This window comes from Salvelinus namaycush, unplaced genomic scaffold (genome assembly GCF_016432855.1).
Source record: "Salvelinus namaycush isolate Seneca unplaced genomic scaffold, SaNama_1.0 Scaffold865, whole genome shotgun sequence".
Taxonomy (NCBI): Eukaryota; Metazoa; Chordata; class Actinopteri; order Salmoniformes; family Salmonidae; genus Salvelinus; species Salvelinus namaycush.
In genome coordinates, this window is record NW_024061603.1 from 28496 (window position 1) to 52197 (window position 23702).

Sequence of the window (23702 nt, forward strand, 5' to 3'; positions counted from 1 at the left end):
ATACTAGACATCGTGTTAAAGACTTCCACTTCAGCCAGCATACTAGACATCGTGTTAAAGACTTCCACTTCAGCCAGCATACTAGACATCGTGTTAAAGACTTCCACAGGTGAATCTGTCGCCGTGAAAGAGGCATCACTGATGTCACAGTTCAGTTAAACGTACAAACTGAAAAGCTGACACGTCGTGAAAGGAGACTGTCCATCACTACTGGGGCATTCGTGGCTGGAGACTATCACACTGGGCTGGCCGTCATTGCATACAATGACACATGGAGACTAAGGCTTACCCGCCATCTTAAAGGACCATGGAGGATTATTTATTGGAGAGCTGGGTAGCATGAAAGACATTTCAGTAAAGCATTAAGCCTGACAGCAAAGTAACATTCCTGAAAGCACAACCCCGTACCTTATGACCAAAAGTTGAGTCTGACTTGGACGCTTTAGTCAAGAACAAAGTACTGGAGCCAGTCAGCGTGAGTGAATGGACTACACCCATCGTACCAGTCCTTAAGAAGGATGGTGGAATCAGGATATGAGGAGACTAACACACATCGACAACCTTCTTGCGGGCTCATCTGGGGGGTCAAAAGTTTAGCAAAATTGAACTCTGCCTACTTGCAGATGCACATGGATGAAACAAGGGGATCTTCAGGTACTGACATCTACTGTTTAGAATTACAAGTGCACCAGCACTGTTCCAAAGGGCGATGGACCAGATCTTGAGTGGATTTACAGGAGTACAATGATGACATCCTCGTTACTGGTAAAGACGAAGAGGACCATCTCCTGAACTTGCATGCAACCTTACAGAGATTGACGGACTAAGAGTTCGTAAGGACAAAATGTCCATTCTTCCAATCATCAGTTGAATACCTCGGACACATCATCGTCGACGACACATACCTTCACAAGGCTCCATCCAAGGTAATGGCTATCTTGGATGCCCCAGCCCCTGAGAATGTGAGTCAAGTAAATTCTTTCCTGGGGTTACGGAATTATACAGACACTTAATTCCGAGATTAGCAGTGAAGCTGAAGTCGCTGCATCAGTTGCTTTGTCAGGACAAATCATGGAAATTGACAAAATAAAGCATTTGTGAAAACCAAGGAAACACACTTGACACACTTCTACCTGTCGTTGCACAACTAGCTTGAGATGCTAGTCCCTACGGTGTGGAAACAGTTTTGTCCCATATCATACCTTCTGGTGAAGAGAAGCCGATCGCTTTCGCATCGGACATTGAACAAAGCAGAAATGAACTACATACAGATAGAACGAGGAGGCCTAGGCATGGAGTTTTTTGGAGTAAAGTACAGTAGAGCATACGTTTCACTAGTATCAGGAGGAAGTTTACAGATCATCATCCTCTGATGAACCACATACTGGGATTCTGTCACTGCTGCCAGCAGAATGCAAAGGTGGCTTTGTTGTTGTCAGCACACACCTACAACATCAAGTACCACAAATCAGAACGGCAATGCAACGCCTGTGGTCAAACCAGAGTCTTCTACTTCAGACAATTGTGGGGAAACACCAGAAACAACCCGGTGGAAGTGTGAAGTGATGGACATCACCGCAGGACATGCTAAGAAACTGAAGCCTTTTCAAGAGAACTGAGCTCTACAGTCCAGCACTCGACCACAATAATGAAGATAAGACAAAACTAGAGCCTGCAGGACTTTTGTGTGTGCTGTCAAAAAAACAGAGCATATCTTTATTAATGACAGACCTCTCCCCATCTTTACAACCATTGTTTTGACCATGACAGTTTACAATCTAAGATAACACCAAGTAATTTAGTCTCCTCAACTTGTTCAACAGCCACACCATTCATTACCAGATTCAGCTGAGGTCTAGAACTTAGGGAATGATATGTACCAAATACAATGCTCTTAGTTTTAGAGATGTTCATGGCCAGTTTATTACTGACCACTCATTCTAAAACAAACTGCAACTCTTCGTTAAGGGTTTCAGTGACTTCATTAGCTGTGGCTACTGATGCGTATATTGTTGAATCATCAGCATACATGGACCCACATGCTTTGTTTAATGCCAGTGGCAGGTCATTAGTAAAAATAGAAAAGAGTAGAGGGCATAGAGAGCTGCCCTGCGGTACACCACACTGTTTGACATTAGAGAAGCTTCCATTAAAGAAAACCCTTTGAGTTCTATTAGATAGATAGCTCTGAATCCACGATATGGCAGAGGTTGAAAAGCTATACGTTTTTTCAACAACAGGTTATGGTCAATAATATTAAAAGGTTGCATTGAAATCGAACAGTACGGATCTCACAATCTTCTAATTATCAATTTATTTCAACCAATCATCAGTCATTTGTGTTAGTGCAGTACATGGTGAGTGCCCTTCTCTACAAGCATGCTGAAAGTCTGTTGTGAATTTGTTTACAGAGAAATAGCATTGTATTTGGTTAATCACATGTTATTCCAACAGTTTGGGAATAGCTGGCAGCAAGCTTAGAACCAGTAAAGGCTGGTTTACCACTCTTGAGTCACAGAATTACTTTGGCATCCCTTTTTTTGTGCCCACTTCACCAATAATTGGCAAATAGTTTTTACCCGTCATTTAATTTAAATTACTCCAAAGTTTTTATCCATCATTCTTTATATCAATGATCTTGGCTTCATAATTCAGTTTCTTCTTCTTTTTTTGTTGAGTTCAGTCACATACTTTCTCAATTTGCAGTAAGTCAGCCAGTCAGATGTGCAGCCAGACTTATTCGCCACTCCTTTTGCCCCATCTCTTTCAACCACACAAGTTTTACATTTCTCATCAATCCATGGAGCCTTAACAGTTCTAACCGTCAGTTACTTAACAGGTGCATGTTTAGACCTCTGTTTACATCATTATCAAGCATTTCACACATATTATTTAGATACTGACTGTTAGCACTTGGTGGTCTATAGCATCACACCAAAAGAGAAGGCTTTAGATGTGCCAGGTGAACCTGCAACCACAACACTTCAATAACATTTGACATAAGATATTCTCTAAGCATTACAGGGATATGGCTCTGAATATATGCAGCAACCCATAAGAATTTCTGTCTTTTCAATACATGTTAAAACCTTGAATTGCTACTGATGTATCATCAGATGAATTATCTAAGTGAGTCTCAGAAATGGCTAATATATGAATGTTATCTGATGTTGGAAAGTTATTGATTTCATGAACCTTATTTCTAAGGCTCCATACAGTTGAAGTCGGAAGTTTACATCCACCTTCGCCAAATACATTTAAACTCAGTTTTTCACAATTCCTGACATTTAATCCTAGTAAACATTCCCTTTCATAGGTCAGTTAGGATCACCACTTTATTTTAAGAATGTGAAATGTCAGAATAATAGTAGAGATAATTATTTATTTCAGCTTTTATTTCTTTCATCACATTTCCAGTGGGTCAGAAGTTTACATACACACATTTAGTATTTGGGTCAAACGTTTCGGGTAGCCTTCCACAAGCTTCCCACAATAAGTTGGGTGAATTTTGGCCCATTCCTCCTGACAGAGCTGGTGTAACTGAGTCAGGTTTGTAGGCTTCCTTTCTCGCACATACTTTTTCAGTTCTACCCACAACTTTTCTATGGGATTGAGGTCAGGGCTTTGTGATGGCCACCCCAATACCTTGACTTTGTTGTCCTTAAGCCATTTTTCCACAAGTTTGGAAGTATGCTTGGGGTCATCGTCCCTTTGGAAGACCCATTTGCGACCAAGCTTTACCTTCCTGACTGATGTCTTGAGATGTTGCTTCAATATATCCACATTTTTCCTTTCTAATGATGCCATCTATTTTGTGAAGTGCACCAGTCCCTCCTGCAGCAAAGTACCCCCACAACATGATGCTGCCACCCCCGTGCTTCACGGTTGGGATGGTGTTCTTCGGCTTGCAAGCCTCCCCCTTTTTCCTCCGAACATAACGATGGTCATTATGGCCAACAGTTCTATTTTTGTTTCATCAGACAAGTGGACATTTCTCCAAATATTACGATCTTTGTCCCCATGTGCAGTTGCAAACCGTAGTCTGGCTTTTTAATGGCGGTTTTGGAGCAGTGGCTTCTTCCTTGCTGAGTGGCCTTTCAGGTTATGTTGATATAGGACTCGTTTTACTGTGGATATAGATACTTGTGTACCTGTTTCCTCCAGCATCTTCACAAGGTCCTTTGCTGTTGTTCTGGGATTGATTTGCACTTTTCACACCAAAGTACGTTAATCTCTAGGAGACAGAACGCGTCTCCTTCCTGAGTGGTATGAAGGCTGCGTGGTTCCATGGTGTTTATACTTGCGTACTATTGTTTGTACAGATGAACGTGGTACCTTCAGGCATTTGGAAATTGCTCCCAAGGATGAACCAGACTTGTGGAGGTCTACAATTATTTTTCTGAGGTCTTGGCTGATTATATTTGATTTTCCCATGATGTCAAGCAAAGGGGCACTGAGTTTGAAGGTAGGCCTTAACATATATCCACAGGTACACCTCCAATTGATCAAATTATGTCAATTAGCCTATCAGAAGCTTCTAAAGCCATGACATCCTTTTCTGGAATTTTCCAAGCTGTTACAAGGCACAGTCAACTTAGTGTATGTAAACTTCTGACCCACTGGAATTGTGATACATTGAATTATAAGTGAAATAATCTGTCTAAACAATTGTTGGAAAAGTTACTTGTTTCATGCACAAAGTAGATGTCTTAACTGACTTGCCACAACTATAGTTTGTTAACAAGAAAGTTGTGGAGTGGTTGATAACGAGTTTTAATGACTCCAACCTAAGTGTATGTAAACTTCCGACTTCAACTGTACAGTATATTAAAATGGGCTATTTTCAGCCCTTTCCTGCATAGCTTTTCAGGGATAGACAAAATATTGAAAAGAGCAGACAAAGCAAGAGAAAATAAATATACATTCAGCAGTCCATTAATCTTTTGCTGCGGGGTTGAAGCTACTAACCCATAGGCTTGGCTCTCTCATCCCTTTCAGGCTTCTGGGAGGGAGGGTGGACAATGAGTCTGTCATAGCGGATGTAAGCAATGTCCCCATGCGCTCTGGCAGCTTTCATGGCTGAGATCAGTTCTTTCCTCTTCTGGCCACAGTTTCAGGATAGTCCTCGTTGAGGAAGATATACGTTCCTCTCAAGTTCTTGGCTCTTTCCAGAACAGATACCTTGCCCTTTGAACCTCAGGAACCAGACCACTATTTGCCTGGGCCTATCACCTGGGCCTGGTGGGTTTTCCAGTCCTGTGGGCGCGTGCCACCTCAATCTTCCCGTGGTCCATCTTCAATTTCTCAGAGATCATTTCCCTCACTTTGTCCTAAACTCCATCCAGGTCTAATGTGGAGATTCTGTCCACAACCATGTTGTTCCACCTTGATTGTTATCATGGATTCACACACAGAACTCGCTCAATGACTTACAGATTGCTGTCACCTTGCCGTTCTCCTGTTTCCACTCATCTGACCCTGGGAGAACTGCAAACTGTTCTTCAGGTCTTGGACCTCTCTAGTCAGGTCGCCCATTCTTTTATTAGTTGACTCAACCAGTATTTGGACAAAACACTTGAAGCTATTTTGTTGTTGTTGTCACAACTGCTTGTTTTTGTTTGTTTAAAATATCCTTTATCTGAGATAGAGAGACAACACTGTCCTCAACGGTAATCCCACCGGCTTTGGTCTTTGTCATGGTAGCTAGCAACGTTTACACCTTTACTCCTCGCAGTTCCAGACAGGGCAGGTCACAGGGAAGACTGAAAACAACAAACAGCAGGGTTCTAGATATCTCTATTTCATTTCAGTTCCAGACAGGGCAGGTCACAGGGAAGACTGAAAACAACAAACAGCAGGGTTCTAGATATCTCTATTTCATTTCAGTTCCAGACAGGGCAGGTCACAGGGAAGACTGAAAACAACAAACAGCAGGGTTCTTAGACAGCCACAAACGCGGGATAATCCGTGGTCCCAAACACTGGGTTCCGGGCTGCGTTTAAGCCCTCTTGAAACCCTACTAGCTTGATAGGCAGCTAGCTTTCAGCTAGGCTAACTGCTACGCCAAATAACTCCTCAGACCCGGCCTTGGTCGGCCCGGATCCCGGATTAGAGACTGGCAGTCCCAGCAACTGATGCCAACTGCGTCGTGGGATCCAAACTAAAAAGTTAGCTAGCTATTAAGAAATGTTCCAATATACATTTAAAACAACACACTTTCCAAAACAACAAACCGAGCTCTCCCTGTTTCAGCGTTCAACAGGAAGTGACAGGGATTGGATATAAAACAAGAGAGTGGAGCTGTGAAAGTGTAACAAACTGGTTCATCATAAGAGGAGATGTTATATATTATATTTATTGTTTATTTATTATTATATATTAGGATTGTACCATTTGCACTTCCAGACTTACCGTAGTTGTGCCCCAGATCATCATGAGTGTTGGATGATGTAAATTAGCACGTTCCAGAAAAATGTATGATGACTTAAAGGTAAAAATATTAGACTTACTGTACATACCACTGGTATCGAATTATCCTGTCTCTCTTTCTCTTTCTCTTTCTCTCTGTCTCTCTGTCCCTCTCTCCCTCCCTCTCTGCCTGTCTCTCTGCCCCCCTTCTCTCTCTCTGTCTCTCTGTCTGTACTCTGCCCCCCTTCTCTCTCTTTGTCTCTCTGTCTGTCTCTCTGCCCCCCTTCTCTCTCTCTGTCTCTCTGTCTGTCTCTCTGCCCCCCCTTCTCTCTCTCTGTCTCTCTGTCTGTCTCTCTGCCCCCCTTCTCTCTCTCTGTCTCTCTGTCTGTCTCTCTGCCCCCCTTCTCTCTCTCTGTCTCTCTGTCTGTACTCTGCCCCCCTTCTCTCTCTTTGTCTCTCTGTCTGTCTCTCTGCCCCCCTTCTCTCTCTCTGTCTCTCTGTCTGTCTCTCTGTCTGTCTCTCTGCCCCCCTTCTCTCTCTCTGTCTCTCTGTCTGTCTCTCTGTCTGTCTCTCTCTCTCTGTTTTTCTCTCTCTCTGCTCTTCTCTCTCTTTGTCTCTCTGTCTGTCTCTCTGCCCCCCTTCTCTCTCTCTGTCTCTCTGTCTGTCTCTCTGTCTGTCTCTCTGCCCCCCTTCTCTCTCTCTGTCTCTCTGTCTGTCTCTCTGTCTGTCTCTCTCTCTCTGTTTTTCTCTCTCTCTGCTCTTCTCTCTCTCTGTCTCTCTGTCTGTCTCTCTGTCTGTCTCTCTCTCTCTGTTTTTCTCTCTCTCCCTCCCTCTCTGCCTGTCTCTCTGCCCCCCTTCTCTCTCTGCCCTTCTCTTTTTCTCTGCCAGTCTCTCTGCCTTTCTCTCTCTCTGTCTCTCTCTCTGCCTCTCTGCCCTTCTCTCTCTCTGCTCATCTCTGTCTCTCTCTTTGCTCATCTCTGTCTCTGTCTCTCTGCCTCTCTGCCGCCCTTCTCTCTCTCTGTTTTTCTCTCTCTCTGCCCTTCTCTCTCTCTGTCTCTCCCACTCTCCAACTCCATTTCAATTTGATTTATTATTTTACCGTATAACGTATTGATACATATTGCCAAAGCACATTGGAAAAATAGAGCAATTAACAGTTCTTTCTGTCTCATACCAAACATTAGATTAGACAGTTATGATCAGATCATTGGTATCTATGTTCTACAAGCACACTTCTCTGGCCAGGCTGAGACCCAGGCTGAGACCCAGGCTGAGACCCAGGCTGAGACCCAGGCTGAGACCCAGGCTGAGACCCAGGCTGAGACCCAGGCTGAGACCCAGGCTGAGACCCAGGCTGAGACCCAGGCCACATGCTATGTTATAGCAACACAGGAAAACACCTCCTGCTCATTAGCCATTAATAACTATTTACTGTGTATCAATATACATCGAATTACAATTACAACAGTGGTGTGTGGATATCTGCGTCCCAAATGGCACCCTATTCCCTACTTTTGAGTAGAATCCTATGGGCTGGTCCTATGGGCCCTATTCAAAAGTAGTGCACTATGTAGGGAATAAGGTTCCATAGGGCTGTGGTCTAAAGTAGTGCACTATATAGGGAATAGGGTTCCATTTGGGACTTGAGAGTTGTGTTGGAAGGGGATGAGAGTAGCGCCCTGAGGGCAACAAGGGTGGTATTTTAAATGTTGTTCAATAGCAGCGCTTCCTCCTGTTGATTGGGCTGATAAATAAAAATAAATCCTGTAACTAGTTAACCGGAAGGTTTCTGTAATTAGTTAAACGGAAGATTTCTGTAATTAGTTAACCGGAAGGTTTCTGTAATTAGTTAAACGGAAGGGTTCTGTAATTAGTTAACCGGAATGGTTCTGTAATTAGTTAAACGGAAGGGTTCTGTAATTAGTTAACCGGAATGGTTCTGTAATTAGTTAAACGGAAGGGTTCTGTAATTAGTTAACCGGAAGGGTTCTGTAATTAGTTAACCGGAAGGGTTCTGTAATTAGTTAACCGGAAGGGTTCTGTAATTAGTTAACCGGAATGGTTCTGTAATTAGTTAACCGGAATGGTTCTGTAATTAGTTAAACGGAAGGGTTCTGTAATTAGTTAACCGGAATGGTTCTGTAATTAGTTAACCGGAAGGTTTCTGTAATTAGTTAACCGGAATGGTTCTGTAATTAGTTAACCGGAATGGTTCTGTAATTAGTTAACCGGAATGGTTCTGTAATTAGTTAACCGGAAGGTTTCTGTAATTAGTTAACCGGAATGGTTCTGTAATTAGTTAACCGGAATGGTTCTGCAATTAGTTAACCAGAAGATTTCTGTAATTAGTTAACTTGACGGGTTCTGGGAACCATGCCACATGCTGGCACCATAGATAGCTTCTGTGTGTGTAGGGGGTCACCTAAATCAGGTTTATCCAAGTCAGGTTGATCAAAGTCAGGTTTATATGAGTCAGGTTCATTTGAGTCAGGTTTGATCTCAGGGTTGAAGCCCCCAGACATTTACAAGGAATCCTTGTAGGACCACATAATAATGATCTGCAGGGTATGAGGGTAATTCATAGCATGAGACAGCTTCACGTACAAGTAGAACCCCTGGGTAGGACATGAGTCTGTCGCAGGACATTACCCCTACCCCATCGGATTACTTCTAAAGTGCCAAGCACAGAGGCAATTTTAGAGTCTTTGGTATGACTCGGCCGGGGTCATCCCAAAGGTTGGTCATAACCAAACTTCCAATCCCAGGGCAGACTCTCTAACACCATGAACACTCAGTTAGTCATACTTTTATTCTGATTTACAAGACTGTAATACAAACTGCAGTGTTACTATTCTGGTTACACACTGCAGTGTTACTATTCTGGTTAAACACTGCAGTGTTACTATTCTGGTTAAACACTGCAGTGTTACTATTCTGGTTAAACACTGCAGTGTTACTATTCTGGTTAAACACTGCAGTGTTACTATTCTGGTTAAACACTGCAGTGTTACTATTCTGGTTAAACACTGCAGTGTTACTATTCTGGTTACACACTGCAGTGTTACTATTCTGGTTAAACACTGCAGTGTTACTATTCTGGTTAAACACTGCAGCGTTACTATTCTGGTTAAACACTGCAGTGTTACTATTCTGGTTAAACACTGCAGTGTTACTATTCTGGTTAAACACTGCAGTGTTACTATTCTGGTTACACACTGCAGTGTTACTATTCTGGTTAAACACTGCAGTGTTACTATTCTGGTTAAACACTGCAGTGTTACTATTCTGGTTAAACACTGCAGTGTTACTATTCTGGTTAAACACTGCAGTGTTACTATTCTGGTTAAACACTGCAGTGTTACTATTCTGGTTACACACTGCAGTGTTACTATTCTGGTTAAACACTGCAGTGTTACTATTCTGGTTACACACTGCAGTGTTACTATTCTGGTTACACACTGCAGTGTTACTATTCTGGTTAAACACTGCAGTGTTACTATTCTGGTTAAACACTGCAGTGTTACTATTCTGGTTAAACACTGCAGTGTTACTATTCTGGTTACACACTGCAGTGTTACTATATTACTATACTGCAGGAATAATATTATGGTCCCAGATCTGTTTGTGATCTTGCCAACTCCATTGCTGTCAGTGAAGAGGAGTCAGTTAAGATGAGACAGTGAAGGAGAGACAGTGGAGTGGAGAGGAGACAGTGCAGAGGAGGAAGTGAAGAGAAGAGTGGAGAGGAGACAGTGCAGAGGAGGAAGTGAAGAGAAGAGTGGAGAGGAGACAGTGCAGAGGAGGAAGTGAAGAGAAGAGTGGAGAGGAGACAGTGAAGAGGAGGAAGTGAAGAGAAGAGTGGAGAGGAGACAGTAAAATGGAGACAGTGCAGAGGAGGAAGTGAAGAGAAGAGTGGAGAGGAGACAGTGCAGAGGAGGAAGTGAAGAGAAGAGTGGAGAGGAGACAGTGAAGAGGAGGAAGTGAAGAGAAGAGTGGAGAGGAGGCAGTGCAGAGGAGGAAGTGAAGAGAAGAGTGGAGAGGAGACAGTAAAATGGAGACAGTGCAGAGGAGGAAGTGAAGAGAAGAGTGGAGAGGAGACAGTGCAGAGGAGGAAGTGAAGAGAAGAGTGGAGAGGAACAGTGAAGAGGAGGAAGTGAAGAGAAGAGTGGAGAGGAGGCAGTGCAGAGGAGGAAGTGAAGAGAAGAGTGGAGAGGAACAGTGAAGAGGAGGAAGTGAAGAGAAGAGTGGAGAGGAGACAGTGAAGAGGAGGAAGTGAAGAGAAGAGTGGAGAGGAGGCAGTGCAGAGGAGGAAGTGAAGAGAAGAGTGGAGAGGAGACAGTAAAATGGAGACAGTGCAGAGGAGGAAGTGAAGAGAAGAGTGGAGAGGAGACAGTGCAGAGGAGGAAGTGAAGAGAAGAGTGGAGAGGAGACAGTGAAGAGGAGACAGTGAAGAGGAGGAAGTAAAGAGAAGAGTGGAGAGGAGGCAGTGCAGAGGAGGAAGTGAAGAGAAGAGTGGAGAGGAGACAGCAAAAAGGAGACAGTGAAGAGGAGGAAGTGAAGAGAAGAGTGGAGAGGAGACAGTGCAGAGGAGGAAGTGAAGAGAAGAGTGGAAAGGAGGCAGTAAAATGGAGACAGTGAAGAGGAGGAAGTGAATATCCGTTTTCAGCATAGTTCAAGGAGTAGGGCATTCAGGAAGTTAGTCTGACGATTTGTCAGCCTCCCCCTTGAAGAACAACAGAGGAGCAATAGAGAAAAGGAGGATTGGCCCAGTCTCCACTTGTGTTACAGTACGTCATGACTTACTGGACCAGCTATGAGAGGAAAGGCCCAGTCTCCACTTGTGTTACAGTACGTCATGACTTACTGGACCAGCTATGAGAGGAAAGGCCCAGTCTCCACTTGTGTTACAGTACGTCATGACTTACTGGACCAGCTATGAGAGGAAAGGCCCAGTCTCCACTTGTGTTACAGTATGTCATGACTTACTGGACCAGCAGTTGAGATGTGCCTTTTTTAAGTAAATCAGGTGACAAATGAGCTGAAAATGACAATATAGTAGGACTTTAACACCTAATGAATACATTACCGTTACCATCAGGTTAATTGGGACTCATATTTTAATATGCAGCTAAAGTGGCATAACGTCCTGTCTTTGTTTTGACATCTGGAGATACATTCATGAAGGGATGAAGAGCTCCTCTTTAGTCTGAGCACATTTGCCTGTTTCCTGTCTGTCAATTACAGGAGGTAGTCTTCACTCTAGCCCCGGCCCCCTGGGGAAATGACCTAGCCTCACTAAGCATCTCATTCGGCCTCTCTGGAAAGACCCCCAGCTCATCTCCAGACAACGGCTGTGTCCCAATTGGAACCCAATTCCGTGTATTATTTAACAAGGCAATTCAGTGTATCGTCCACTATGTTGCGTCAAGATGGTGCCGACAGACATGGCAGCTAGGCATCTAGCTCCTAAGAAACTTTGCAGTATTTTTTTATTTTGTGTGTTATTTATTGTATTAGTTGCCTAGAACGTTTTTTGTGTTTTTACCTACAGCTGGAAATAACTTTGGGATATCAGAGTGGCGGTAACTCACCAGCATTACGACCAGGAATACGACTTTCCCAAATTGGATCCTTTGTTCGTACCCCCCAGGGCAATTTAACTGATTCCAGAGGCTACTCCCAGACGCCGCTGGCGGAGAAGACGTATTCGGAGTGGCCTTCTAGTCCAACTCAGGAGGTGTGCACACCATCCACCACTTCCGAGTATATTACTTGCTAATGTTCAGTCTCTGGATAATAAAGTAGACGAGCTCAGGGCGAGGATCTCCTTCCAGAGAGACATCAGGGACTGTAACATACTCACGGAATCATGGCTCTCTCTGGATATATTAACCCTGTCCATATAGCCAGCTGGGTTCTCAGTGCATTGGTGCAGAAATAAATATCTCTCCCGGAAGAAGTGTATGTTGTGTGGTGTATGTTTCATGATTACCTACTCATGGTGTGATTGTGGCAACATACAGAACATCAAGTCTTTTTGTTCATCCAACTTAGAATACCTCACAATCAAATGCCGACTGTATTACCTCCCAAAATAATTATCTTCGGTTATAGTCATAGCCGTGTATATTTCCCCTCAAGCCGATACCACGACGGCCCTCAAGGAACCTCACTCGAATCTGTGCAAACTGGAAACCATATATGCTGAGGACGCATTTATTGTAGCTGGGGATTTTAACAAAGCAAATTTGAGGAAAATGCTACTGAAGTTTTCAAACAAACACATTGAAATTAGCAGTCGATCTGGAAAAACAATAGACCCTCCCCCGCCTTCCCTCGGTAAGTCAGATCACCACTCCATTTTGCTTCTTCCTTCCTATAGCCAGAAGCTCAAACAGGAAGTACCCGTGCTAAGGTATATTCAACGCTGGTCTGACCAATCGTAATCTATGCTTCAAGGTTGTTTGATCATGTGGACGTGATACGTTCCAGGGTAGCCTCTGAGAATAACATTGACGTATACATGGACACGGTGACTGAGTTTACCAGGAAGTGTATAGGTGATGTTGTTCCCACTGTGACTATTAAAACCCTAACCAGAACTCATGAATAGATGGCAGCATCCGTGCAAAACTGAAAGCACGAACCACCGCATTTAACCATGGCAAGGCGACTGGGGATTTGGCAGAATACAAACAGTGTAGTTATTCCCTCCGCAAGTCAATCAAACAGGCAAAATGTCAGTATAGAGACAAAGTGGAGTCGCATTTCAACGGCTCAGACACGAGACGTATGTGGCAGGGTCTACAGACAATTACAAAGTGGATGACAAAGTGAAAACCAGTCATGGTGCAAACACAGACATCTTGCTCCAGGACACACTAAACACCTTCTTCGCTCGCTTTGAGGATAACACAATGCCATCAATGCTGCACGCTCCCTAGGACTGTGGGATCTCGTTCTCCGTGGCCGACGTGAGTAAGACATTTAAGCGCGTTAACCCTCGCAAGGCTGCCGGCCCAGACGGCATCCCTAGCCGCGTACTCAGAGAATGCGCAGACCAGCTATCTGGAGTATTTACGGACAAATTCAATCTCTCCCTATCCCAGTCCGCTGTCCCCACTTGCTTCAAGATGTCCACCATTGTTCCTGTACCCAAGAGGGTAAAGGTAACTGAACTAAATGACTATTTTCTGTCATCATGAAGTGCTTTGAGGGGCTAGTTAAGGATCATATCACCTCTACCTTACCTGACACGCTAGACCCACTCCAAGTTGCTTACCGCCCCAATAGGTGCACAGACGATGCAATCCATCTGGACAAGAGGAATACCTATGTAAAAATGTTGTTAATTGACTACAGCTCAGCTTTCAACACCATAGTACCCTCCAAGCTCATCATTAAGCTCATGACCCTGAGTCTGAACCCCGACCTGTGCAACTGGGTCCTGGACTGCCTGACAGGCTGTAACCAGGTGGTGAAGGTAGGAAACAACATCTCTCCACTTCGCTGAACCTCAACACTGGGGCCCCACAAGGGTGCATGCTCAGCCCTCTCCAGCACTCCCTGTTCACCGATGACTGCATGGCCACGCATGCCTCCAACTCAATCAACAGGTTTGCAGGCGTCACAACAGTAGTAGACCTGATTACCAATGATGAGACAGCAATAACAATGATGAGACAGCCTACAGGGAGGAGGTGAGATCCCTGACGGAGTGGTGCCAGGAAAATAACCTCTGCCTCAACGTCAACAAAACGAAGGAGAGGCATATCAACCCACTAGATAACGTCTGCCGAGGCATATCAACCCGCTAGATAACGTCTGCCGAGGCATATCAACCCACTAGATAACGTCTGTCGAGGCATATCAACCCACTAGATAACGTCTGTCGAGGATTATCAACCCACTAGATAACGTCTGCCGAGGCATATCAACCCACTAGATAACGTCTGTCGAGGCATATCAACCCACTAGATAACGTCTGTCGAGGCATATCAACCCACTAGATAACGTCTGCCGAGGCATATCAACCCACTAGATAACATCTGCCGAGGCTTATCAACCCACTAGATAACGTCTGCCGAGGCTTATCAACCCACTAGATAACGTCTGCCGAGGCTTATCAACCCACTAGATAACGTCTGCCGAGGCTTATCAACCCACTAGATAACGTCTGCCGAGGCTTATCAACCCACTAGATAACGTCTGCCGAGGCTTATCAACCCACTAGATAACGTCTGCCGAGGCTTATCAACCGGCTAGATAACGTCTGCCGAGGCTTATCAACCGGCTAGATAACGTCTGCCGAGGATAATCAACCCACTAGATAACGTCTGCCGAGGCATATCAACCCACTAGATAACGTCTGCCGAGGCTTATCAACCCACTAGATAACGTCTGCCGAGGCTTATCAACCCGCTAGATAACGTCTGCCGAGGCTTATCAACCGGCTAGATAACGTCTGCCGAGGCTTATCAACCCGCTAGATAACGTCTGCCGAGGCTTATCAACCGGCTAGATAACGTCTGCCGAGGCTTATCAACCCGCTAGATAACGTCTGCCGAGGCTTATCAACCCACTAGATAACGTCTGCCGAGGCTTATCAACCCACTAGATAACGTCTGCCGAGGCTTACCAACCCACTAGATAACGTCTGCCGAGGCATATCAACCCACTAGATAACGTCTGTCGAGGCTTATCAACCCACTAGATAACGTCTGTCGAGGCATATCAACCCACTAGATAACGTCTGTCGAGGCTTATCAACCCACTAGATAACGTCTGCTGAGGCATATCAACCCACTCGATAACGTCTGCTGAGGCATATCAACCCACTAGATAACGTCTGCCGAGGCTTATCAACCCACTAGATAACGTCTGCTGAGGCATATCAACCCACTAGATAACGTCTGCCGAGGCATATCAACCCACTAGATAACGTCTGCCGAGGCTTATCAACCCACTAGATAACGTCTGTTGAGGCTTATCAACCCACTAGATAACGTCTGCTGAGGCATATCAACCCACTCGATAACGTCTGCCGAGGCATATCAACCCACTAGATAACGTCTGCCGAGGCTTATCAACCCACTAGATAACATCTGCCGAGGCTTATCAACCCACTAGATAACGTCTGCTGAGGCATATCAACCCACTAGATAACGTCTGCTGAGGCATATCAACCCACTAGATAACGTCTGCCGAGGCTTATCAACCCACTAGATAACGTCTGCTGAGGCATATCAACCCACTAGATAACGTCTGCTGAGGCATATCAACCCACTAGATAACGTCTGCTGAGGCATATCAACCCACTAGATAACGTCTGCTGAGGCATATCAACCCACTAGATAACGTCTGCCGAGGCTTATCAACCCACTAGATAACGTCTGCCGAGGCATATCAACCCACTAGATAACGTCTGCCGAGGCATATCAACCCACTAGATAACGTCTGCCGAGGCATATCAACCCACTAGATAACGTCTGCTGAGGCATATCAACCCACTAGATAACGTCTGCCGAGGCTTATCAACCCACTAGATAACGTCTGCCGAGGCTTATCAACCCACTAGATAACGTCTGCCGAGGCATATCAACCCACTAGATAACGTCTGCCGAGGCTTATCAACCCACTAGATAACGTCTGCCGAGGCTTATCAACCCACTAGATAACGTCTGCTGAGGCATATCAACCCACTAGATAACGTCTGCTGAGGCATATCAACCCACTAGATAACGTCTGCTGAGGCATATCAACCCACTAGATAACGTCTGCTGAGGCATATCAACCCACTAGATAACGTCTGCCGAGGCTTATCAACCCACTAGATAACGTCTGCCGAGGCATATCAACCCACTAGATAACGTCTGCCGAGGCATATCAACCCACTAGATAACGTCTGCCGAGGCATATCAACCCACTAGATAACGTCTGCTGAGGCATATCAACCCACTAGATAACGTCTGCCGAGGCTTATCAACCCACTAGATAACGTCTGCCGAGGCTTATCAACCCACTAGATAACGTCTGCCGAGGCATATCAACCCACTAGATAACGTCTGCCGAGGCTTATCAACCCACTAGATAACGTCTGCCGAGGCTTATCAACCCACTAGATAACGTCTGCCGAGGCATATCAACCCGCAAGGTGCACAAAGATGAGCACCGAAGCTTGATAAATAGTGCTCGCGCTATTGCAAAGGATTAATTGCTTGAAGAAATATTAGTGGAAATAAAAGATATAAATAAATAAACATAACAACAATAGTCATTTGTTTAGATGGATGTCAAGGACATGTTTGGTATAATTCTACAAAGTCCTAGACAAACCGTTGGCCTGGTGCCTGTTTTCATTTCCCTGACAATAAAAGCGTTACAGTATAATCCATTGTGATCAACTTAATTTGTAGATTCGATTAGTAATAGAGTTATAGTCAATCATGAAGTCCAGTTAAAGCTTATTTTGTCAAAGTAGAAACCAAAAAGATGATAATAATAATATAACCAATCAGGTCAAGGGTCAAGTTATTTGCCGTATTCCAAAACAAAAGCACACGTGCATGAACAAGGTTGGATTGCATTAAGAAAATATTCAGGAAATATGTTCATGACAAGATATAAAAAAGTAATTTGTTGATTGTATCAGACAGTGTATTTGGGGCCCTTATACCCGTGCCTTTACAAATTAATCAATCTCGTCTTCTTTTTATGCTTTGGTTTCAAAGTCACAACACAGATTCGGGGCTTTGTGTGAGGATAACAGGGCTGGTGCGTTGGAGCTGAAGTTACTTTTAAATGGGGTTTGATCACAGGGCTGGTGCGTTGGAGCTGAAGATACTTTTAAATGGGGTTTGATCACAGGGCTGGTGCGTTGGAGCTGAAGATAGTGTTGAATGGGTTTTGATAACAGGGCTGGTGCGTTGGAGCTGAAGATAGTGTTGAATGGGGTTTGATAACAGGGCTGGTGCGTTGGAGCTGAAGTTACTTTTAAATGGGTTTTGATCACAGGGCTGGTGCGTTGGAGCTGAAGTTACTTTTAAATGGGGTTTGATCACAGGGCTGGTGCGTTGGAGCTGAAGATAGTGTTGAATGGGGTTTGATAACAGGGCTGGTTCGTTGGAGCTGAAGATAGTGTTGAATGGGGTTTGGTAACATTAAATAGGGCCCGCAAAACATGGTTAGCTTGGATATCATTAACAAATCTCTCCCTCCCTCCATCCCCCCTCCCTCCCCCCTCCCTCCCCACTCCCTCCCTCCCCTCTTTCTCACTCTCTCTCTCTCTCTCGCTCCTCTCCCTCCCTCCCTCCCTCCCTCCCTCCCTCCCTCCCTCCCCTCCTTCGCTCCTCTCCCTCCCTCCCTCCCTCCCTCCCTCCCTCCCTCCCTCCCTCCCTCCCTCCCTCCCCTCTTTCTCTTCTCTCCTCTTCCTCTCTCTCTCCCTCTCTCCCTCTCCCACCCCACCTCTCTCTCTCTCTCCCTCTCTACCTTCCCCTCCCTCCCTCCCTCCCTCCCTCCCTCCCTCCCTCCCTCCCTCCCTCCCTCCCTCCCTCCCTCCCTCCCTCCCTCCCTCCCTCCCTCCCCTCTTTCTCTCTCTCTCTCCTCTCCTTCCCTCTCTCCCTCTCTCCCTCTCCCTCCCCACCTCTCTCTCTCTCTCTCTACCTTCCTCTCTCTCCCTCCTTTCAGAACCCTCTCCATTTCCAGATGCCGATGCAGAACCCGGCCCTGCCCCAGGTGGAGCTGCTCTACTCCCTGCTGGTGATCAACAGCTGGTATGACGTCAGCCTCCTGCTCTGTCAGGAATGGAACGTCTCCAGCTTCCTGGTTCGTCTCCGTAACAACACCAAGTTCCACCTGGGTTCTGTGGTCAACATCACCACCTCCAGCACCTCGCTCAACTCTCACCCCAACAGCTCCGTCTCCAAGGTCGACTTCCAGACCTCTCTACGGGGATACCTGGAGTCCATCAAGGAGTCGACGTCTACGGTCGTAACATTCGGCTGCGACATCCGGGACATCAAGAGGATCTTTAATGTGGTGACCAAGCTGGGCCTGATGCTGCCAAAGTACCACTGGGTGTTGGGGGACACGCAGGACGTGGAGGAGCTGAGGACCGAGGGGCTGCCAGCGGGACTGCTGGCCCATGGCAGGATGGGGACTCCCTCCCTGGATCATTACGTCCAGGATGGACTGGAGCTGGTGGCCCGGGTGGTGGGGTCAGCTGCGTACCGCTCCCCTGAGCTAGCCCTCATCCCCTCCATCACCAACTGCATGGATACACAGAGCAGCCAGAACAGGAACATGACTTCAGGGAAATATCTGTCCAGGTACAGTACTGATGCTGATTCACTACTCATATAAACATAATTAAAGATGTTTGTGGTGATTTAGTCCTAGTGCATGATTCAGAATAGGTCTGTATGATTCAGTTCAATAGGTCTACATAATTGAGTTAAATAGGTCTGCATGATTCAGTAAAATAGGTCTATATGATTTAGTACGGTCTATATGATTCAGTACAATATGGCTGTATGATTCAGTGCAATAGGTCTATATAATTCAGTTAAATAGGTCTATATGATTCAGCACAATAGGTCTATATGATTCAGTACAATATGGCTGTATGATTCAGTGCAATAGGTCTATATAATTCAGTTAAATAGGTCTATATGATTCATTTCAATAGGTCTATATGATTCAGCACAATAGGTCTATATGATTCAGTACAATAAGTATATATGATTCAGTACAATAGGTCTATATGATTCAGTACAATATGTCTATATGATTCAGTACAGTATGTCTATATGATTCAATACCTGTTAACACATGATAATCTCAGGGAAATATCTGGCCTGGTGCAGTACCATACTGATGCTGAGTCTTTACTCACTCAAGTATGATAATAGACGGATGCTGAGTTATTACTCAGTCAACTATGATAAATATACTGATGCTGAGATATTACAGTTAAGTATGATAAATATACTGATGCTGAGATACTACCGTCAAGTATGATAAATACACCGATGCTGAGCTATTACTGTCAAGTGTGATAAATACTGCGATGCTGAGTTATTACTCAGTCAAGTATGATTTGCACAGATGCTGAGTTATTACTCAGTCAAGTATGATAATACACTCCTGCTGAGATATTACTCAGTCAAGTATGATTTGCACGTATGCTGAGATATTACAGTCAAGTATGATAAATACACAGATGCTGAGTTATTACTCAGTCAAGTATGATATACACTGATGCTGAGATGTTACTGCCACGTATGATAAATACACTGATGCTGAGATGTTACTGTCAAGTATGATAAATACACTGATGCTGAGATGTTACTGTCAAGTATGATAAATACACTGATGCTGAGATGTTACTGTCAAGTATGATAAATACACTGATGCTGAGATGTTACTGTCAAGTATGATAATACACGGATGCTGAGATGTTACTGTCAAGTATGATAAATACACTTGTGTTGGTTGGATGCAACCCAAATGGAACCCTATTCCCTATATAGTGCACTACTTTAGACCAGAGCCCTATGGAATCCTATTCCCTATATAGTGCACTACTTTAGACCAGGGAACCCTATGGAACCCTATTCCCTATATAGTGCACTACTTTAGACCAGAGCCCTATGGAACCCTATTCCCTATGTAGTGTAGTGAAATACTTTTGACCAGAGCCCTGGTCAACATTAGTGCACTATTTACTTTACCTTTATTGAACTAGGCAAGTCAGTTAAGAACATATTCTGATTTACAATGACGGACTAGGAACAGTGGGTTAACTGGTCTAGGAATAGTGGGTTAACTGCCTTGTTCAGGGGCAGAAAAACAGATTATTACCTTGTCAGCTCGGGGATTCGATCTTGGAACATTTCGGTTATTAGTCCAACACTCTAACCACTAGACTACCTCACACCTCTACACGCTAACCACTAGTCTACCTGCCACCTCCACACTCTAACCACTAGGCTACCTGCCACCTCTACCCTCTAACCACTAGGCTACCTGACGCCTCTACACTCTAACCACTAGTCTACCTGCCACCTCTACACTCTAACCACTAGGCTACCTCACACCTCTACACGCTAACCACTAGTCTACCTGCCACCTCCACACTCTAACCACTAGGCTACCTGCCACCTCTACCCTCTAACCACTAGGCTACCTGACGCCTCTACACTCTAACCACTAGTCTACCTGCCACCTCTACACTCTAACCACTAGTCTACCTGCCACCTCCACACTCTAACCACTAGGCTACCTGTCACCTCTACACTCTAACCACTAGGCTACCTGCCACCTCCACACTCTAACCACTAGTCTACCTGCCACCTCTACACTCTAACCACTAGTCTACCTGCCACCTCTACACTCTAACCACTAGTCTACCTGCCACCTCTACACTCTAACCACTAGTCTACCTGCCACCTCTACACTCTAACCACTAGTCTACCTGTCACCTCTACACTCTAACCACTAGTCTACCTGCCACCTCTACACTCTAACCACTAGGCTACCTGCCACCTCTACACTCTAACCACTAGTCTACCTGCCACCTCTACACTCTAACCACTAGTCTACCTGCCACCTCTACACTCTAACCACTAGGCTACCTGCCACCTCTACACTCTAACCACTAGTCTACCTGCCACCTCTACACTCTAACCACTAGGCTACCTGTCACCTCTACACTCTAACCACTAGGCTACCTGCCACCTCTACACTCTAACCACTAGTCTACCTGCCACCTCTACACTCTAACCACTAGTCTACCTGCCACCTCCACACTCTAACCACTAGGCTACCTGCCACCTCTACCCTCTAACCACTAGGCTACCTGACGCCTCTACACTCTAACCACTAGTCTACCTGCCACCTCTACCCTCTAACCACTAGGCTACCTGACGCCTCTACACTCTAACCACTAGTCTACCTGCCACCTCTACACTCTAACCACTATGCTACCTGTCACCTCTACACTCTAACCACTAGGCTACCTGCCACCTCTACACTCTAACCACTAGGCTACCTGTCACCTCTACACTCTAACCACTAGGCTACCTGCCACCTCTACACTCTAACCACTAGGCTACCTGTCACCTCTACACTCTAACCACTAGGTTACCTGTCACCTCTACACTCTAACCACTAGGCTACCTGCCACCTCCACACTCTAACCACTAGGCTACCTGTCACCTCTACACTCTAACCACTAGGCTACCTGCCGTCCCTACCCTCTAACCACTAGGCTACCTGCCAACTCTACACTCTAACCACTAGACTACCTGCCGCCTCTACCCTCTAACCACTAGACTACCTGCCGCCTCTGGTAGGGAGTAGCATGATGGTATGGAGTATTATGAAGTAGTATGATGGTATGGAGTATTATGATGGTATGGATTACCGTGGAGTATTATGCTGGTATGGAGTATTATGGAGTATTATGATGGTATGGAGTATTATGGAGTATTATGATGGTATAGAGTATTATGACAGTATGGGGTATTATGATGGTATGGAGTATTAAGAAGTATTATGCCGGTATGTAGTATTATGGAGTATTATGATGGTAGGGGGTATTATGACGGTATGGAGTATTATGAAGTATTATGCTGATATGGAGTATTATGGAGTATTATGATGGCGGGGATTAGTATGATTGTACAGAGTATTATTGAGTATTATGGAGTATTGTGATGGTATGGAGTATTATACCATAGGGTTATGATGGTATGATGATATGATGGTATGGAGTATTATGGATTATTATGATAGTATGATGGTATGGAGTATTATGGATTATTATGATAGTATGATGGTATGGAGTATTATGGATTATTATGATATTATGATGGTATGGAGTATTATGGATTATTATGATAGTATGATGGTATGGAGTATTATGATGGTATGGAGTATTATGATGATATGGAGTATTATGATGGTATAGAGTATTATGATGATATGGAGTATTATGATGGTATAGAGTAGTATGATGATATAGAGTATTATGCTGGTATGGAGTATCATGATGTTATAGAGTATTATGATGGTATGGCGTATCATGATGGTATAGAGTATTATGGATTATTACGATAGTATGATAGTATGGAGTATTATGATGTTATAGAGTATTATGATGGTATAGAGTAGTATGACGGTACGGAGTATTATGATGGTATAGAGTATCATGATGTATAGAGTATTATGATGGTATGGAGTATTATGGTGTTATAGAGTATCATGATGTATAGAGTATTATGATGGTATGGAGTATCATGATGGTATAGAGTATTATGGATTATTATGATAGTATGATGGTATAGAGTATCATGATGTATAGAATATTATGATGGTATAGAGTATTATGGAGTATTATGATGGTATAGAGTATTATGATGGTATAGAGTATTATGGAGTATTATGATGGTATATGATGCTGTCCCCAGTCCGCCTGGCCTTGCTGCTATTCCAGTTTCAACTGTTCTGCCTGCGGTTATGGAACCGCCACCTGTCCCAGACCTGTTGTATTTCAACTCTTAATGATCGGCTATGAAAAGCCAACTGAAAATTATTCATGATTATTATTTGACCATGCTTGTCACTTATGAACATTTTTGAACATCTTGGCATAGTTCTGTTATAGTCTCCACCCGGCACAGCCAGAAGAGGACTGGCCACCCCTCATAGCCTGGTTCCTCTCTAGGTTTCATCCTAGGTTTTGGCCTTTCTAGGGAGTTTTTCCTAGCCACCGTGCTTCTACACCTGCATTACTAGCTGTTTGGTGTTTTAGGCTGGGTTTCTGTACAGCACTTCGAGATATTAGCTGATGTACGAAGGGCTATATAAAATAAAAATAAACTTGAAACTTGATTGTATAGAGTATTATGATGGTATAGAGTATTATGGAGTATTATGATGGCATAGATTATTTTGGAGTATTATGATGGTATAGAGTATTATGGAGTATTATGATGGTATAGAGTATTATGATGTTATAGAGTATTATAATGTTATAGAATATTATGATGGTATAGAGTATTATGGAGTATTATGATGGTATAGCGTATTATGGAGTATTATGATGGTATAGAGTATTATGATGGTATATAGTATTATGGAGTATTATGATGGTATAGAGTATTATGGAGTATTATGATGTTATAGAGTATTATGATGTTATAGAATATGATGATGGTATAGAGTATTATGGTGTTATATAGTATTATAATGTTATAGAATATTATGATGGTATAGAGTATTATGGAGTATTA

General features: G+C 44.2%; 1 protein-coding gene across 1 annotated transcript in view; it reads left to right on the top strand.

The window, feature by feature from the left end:
• The window catches only part of grin3a (glutamate receptor, ionotropic, N-methyl-D-aspartate 3A), a gene marked incomplete at its 3' end in the record, with an annotated part of 71134 nt that overhangs the window by 5274 nt on the left and 42158 nt on the right, over window positions 1-23702 (top strand). Inside the window, exon 2 of the mRNA XM_038987819.1 lies at window positions 18094-18734. Within this exon, the coding sequence (XP_038843747.1) occupies window positions 18094-18734 (641 nt within the window). The remainder of the gene's footprint in view (window positions 1-18093; window positions 18735-23702) is intronic.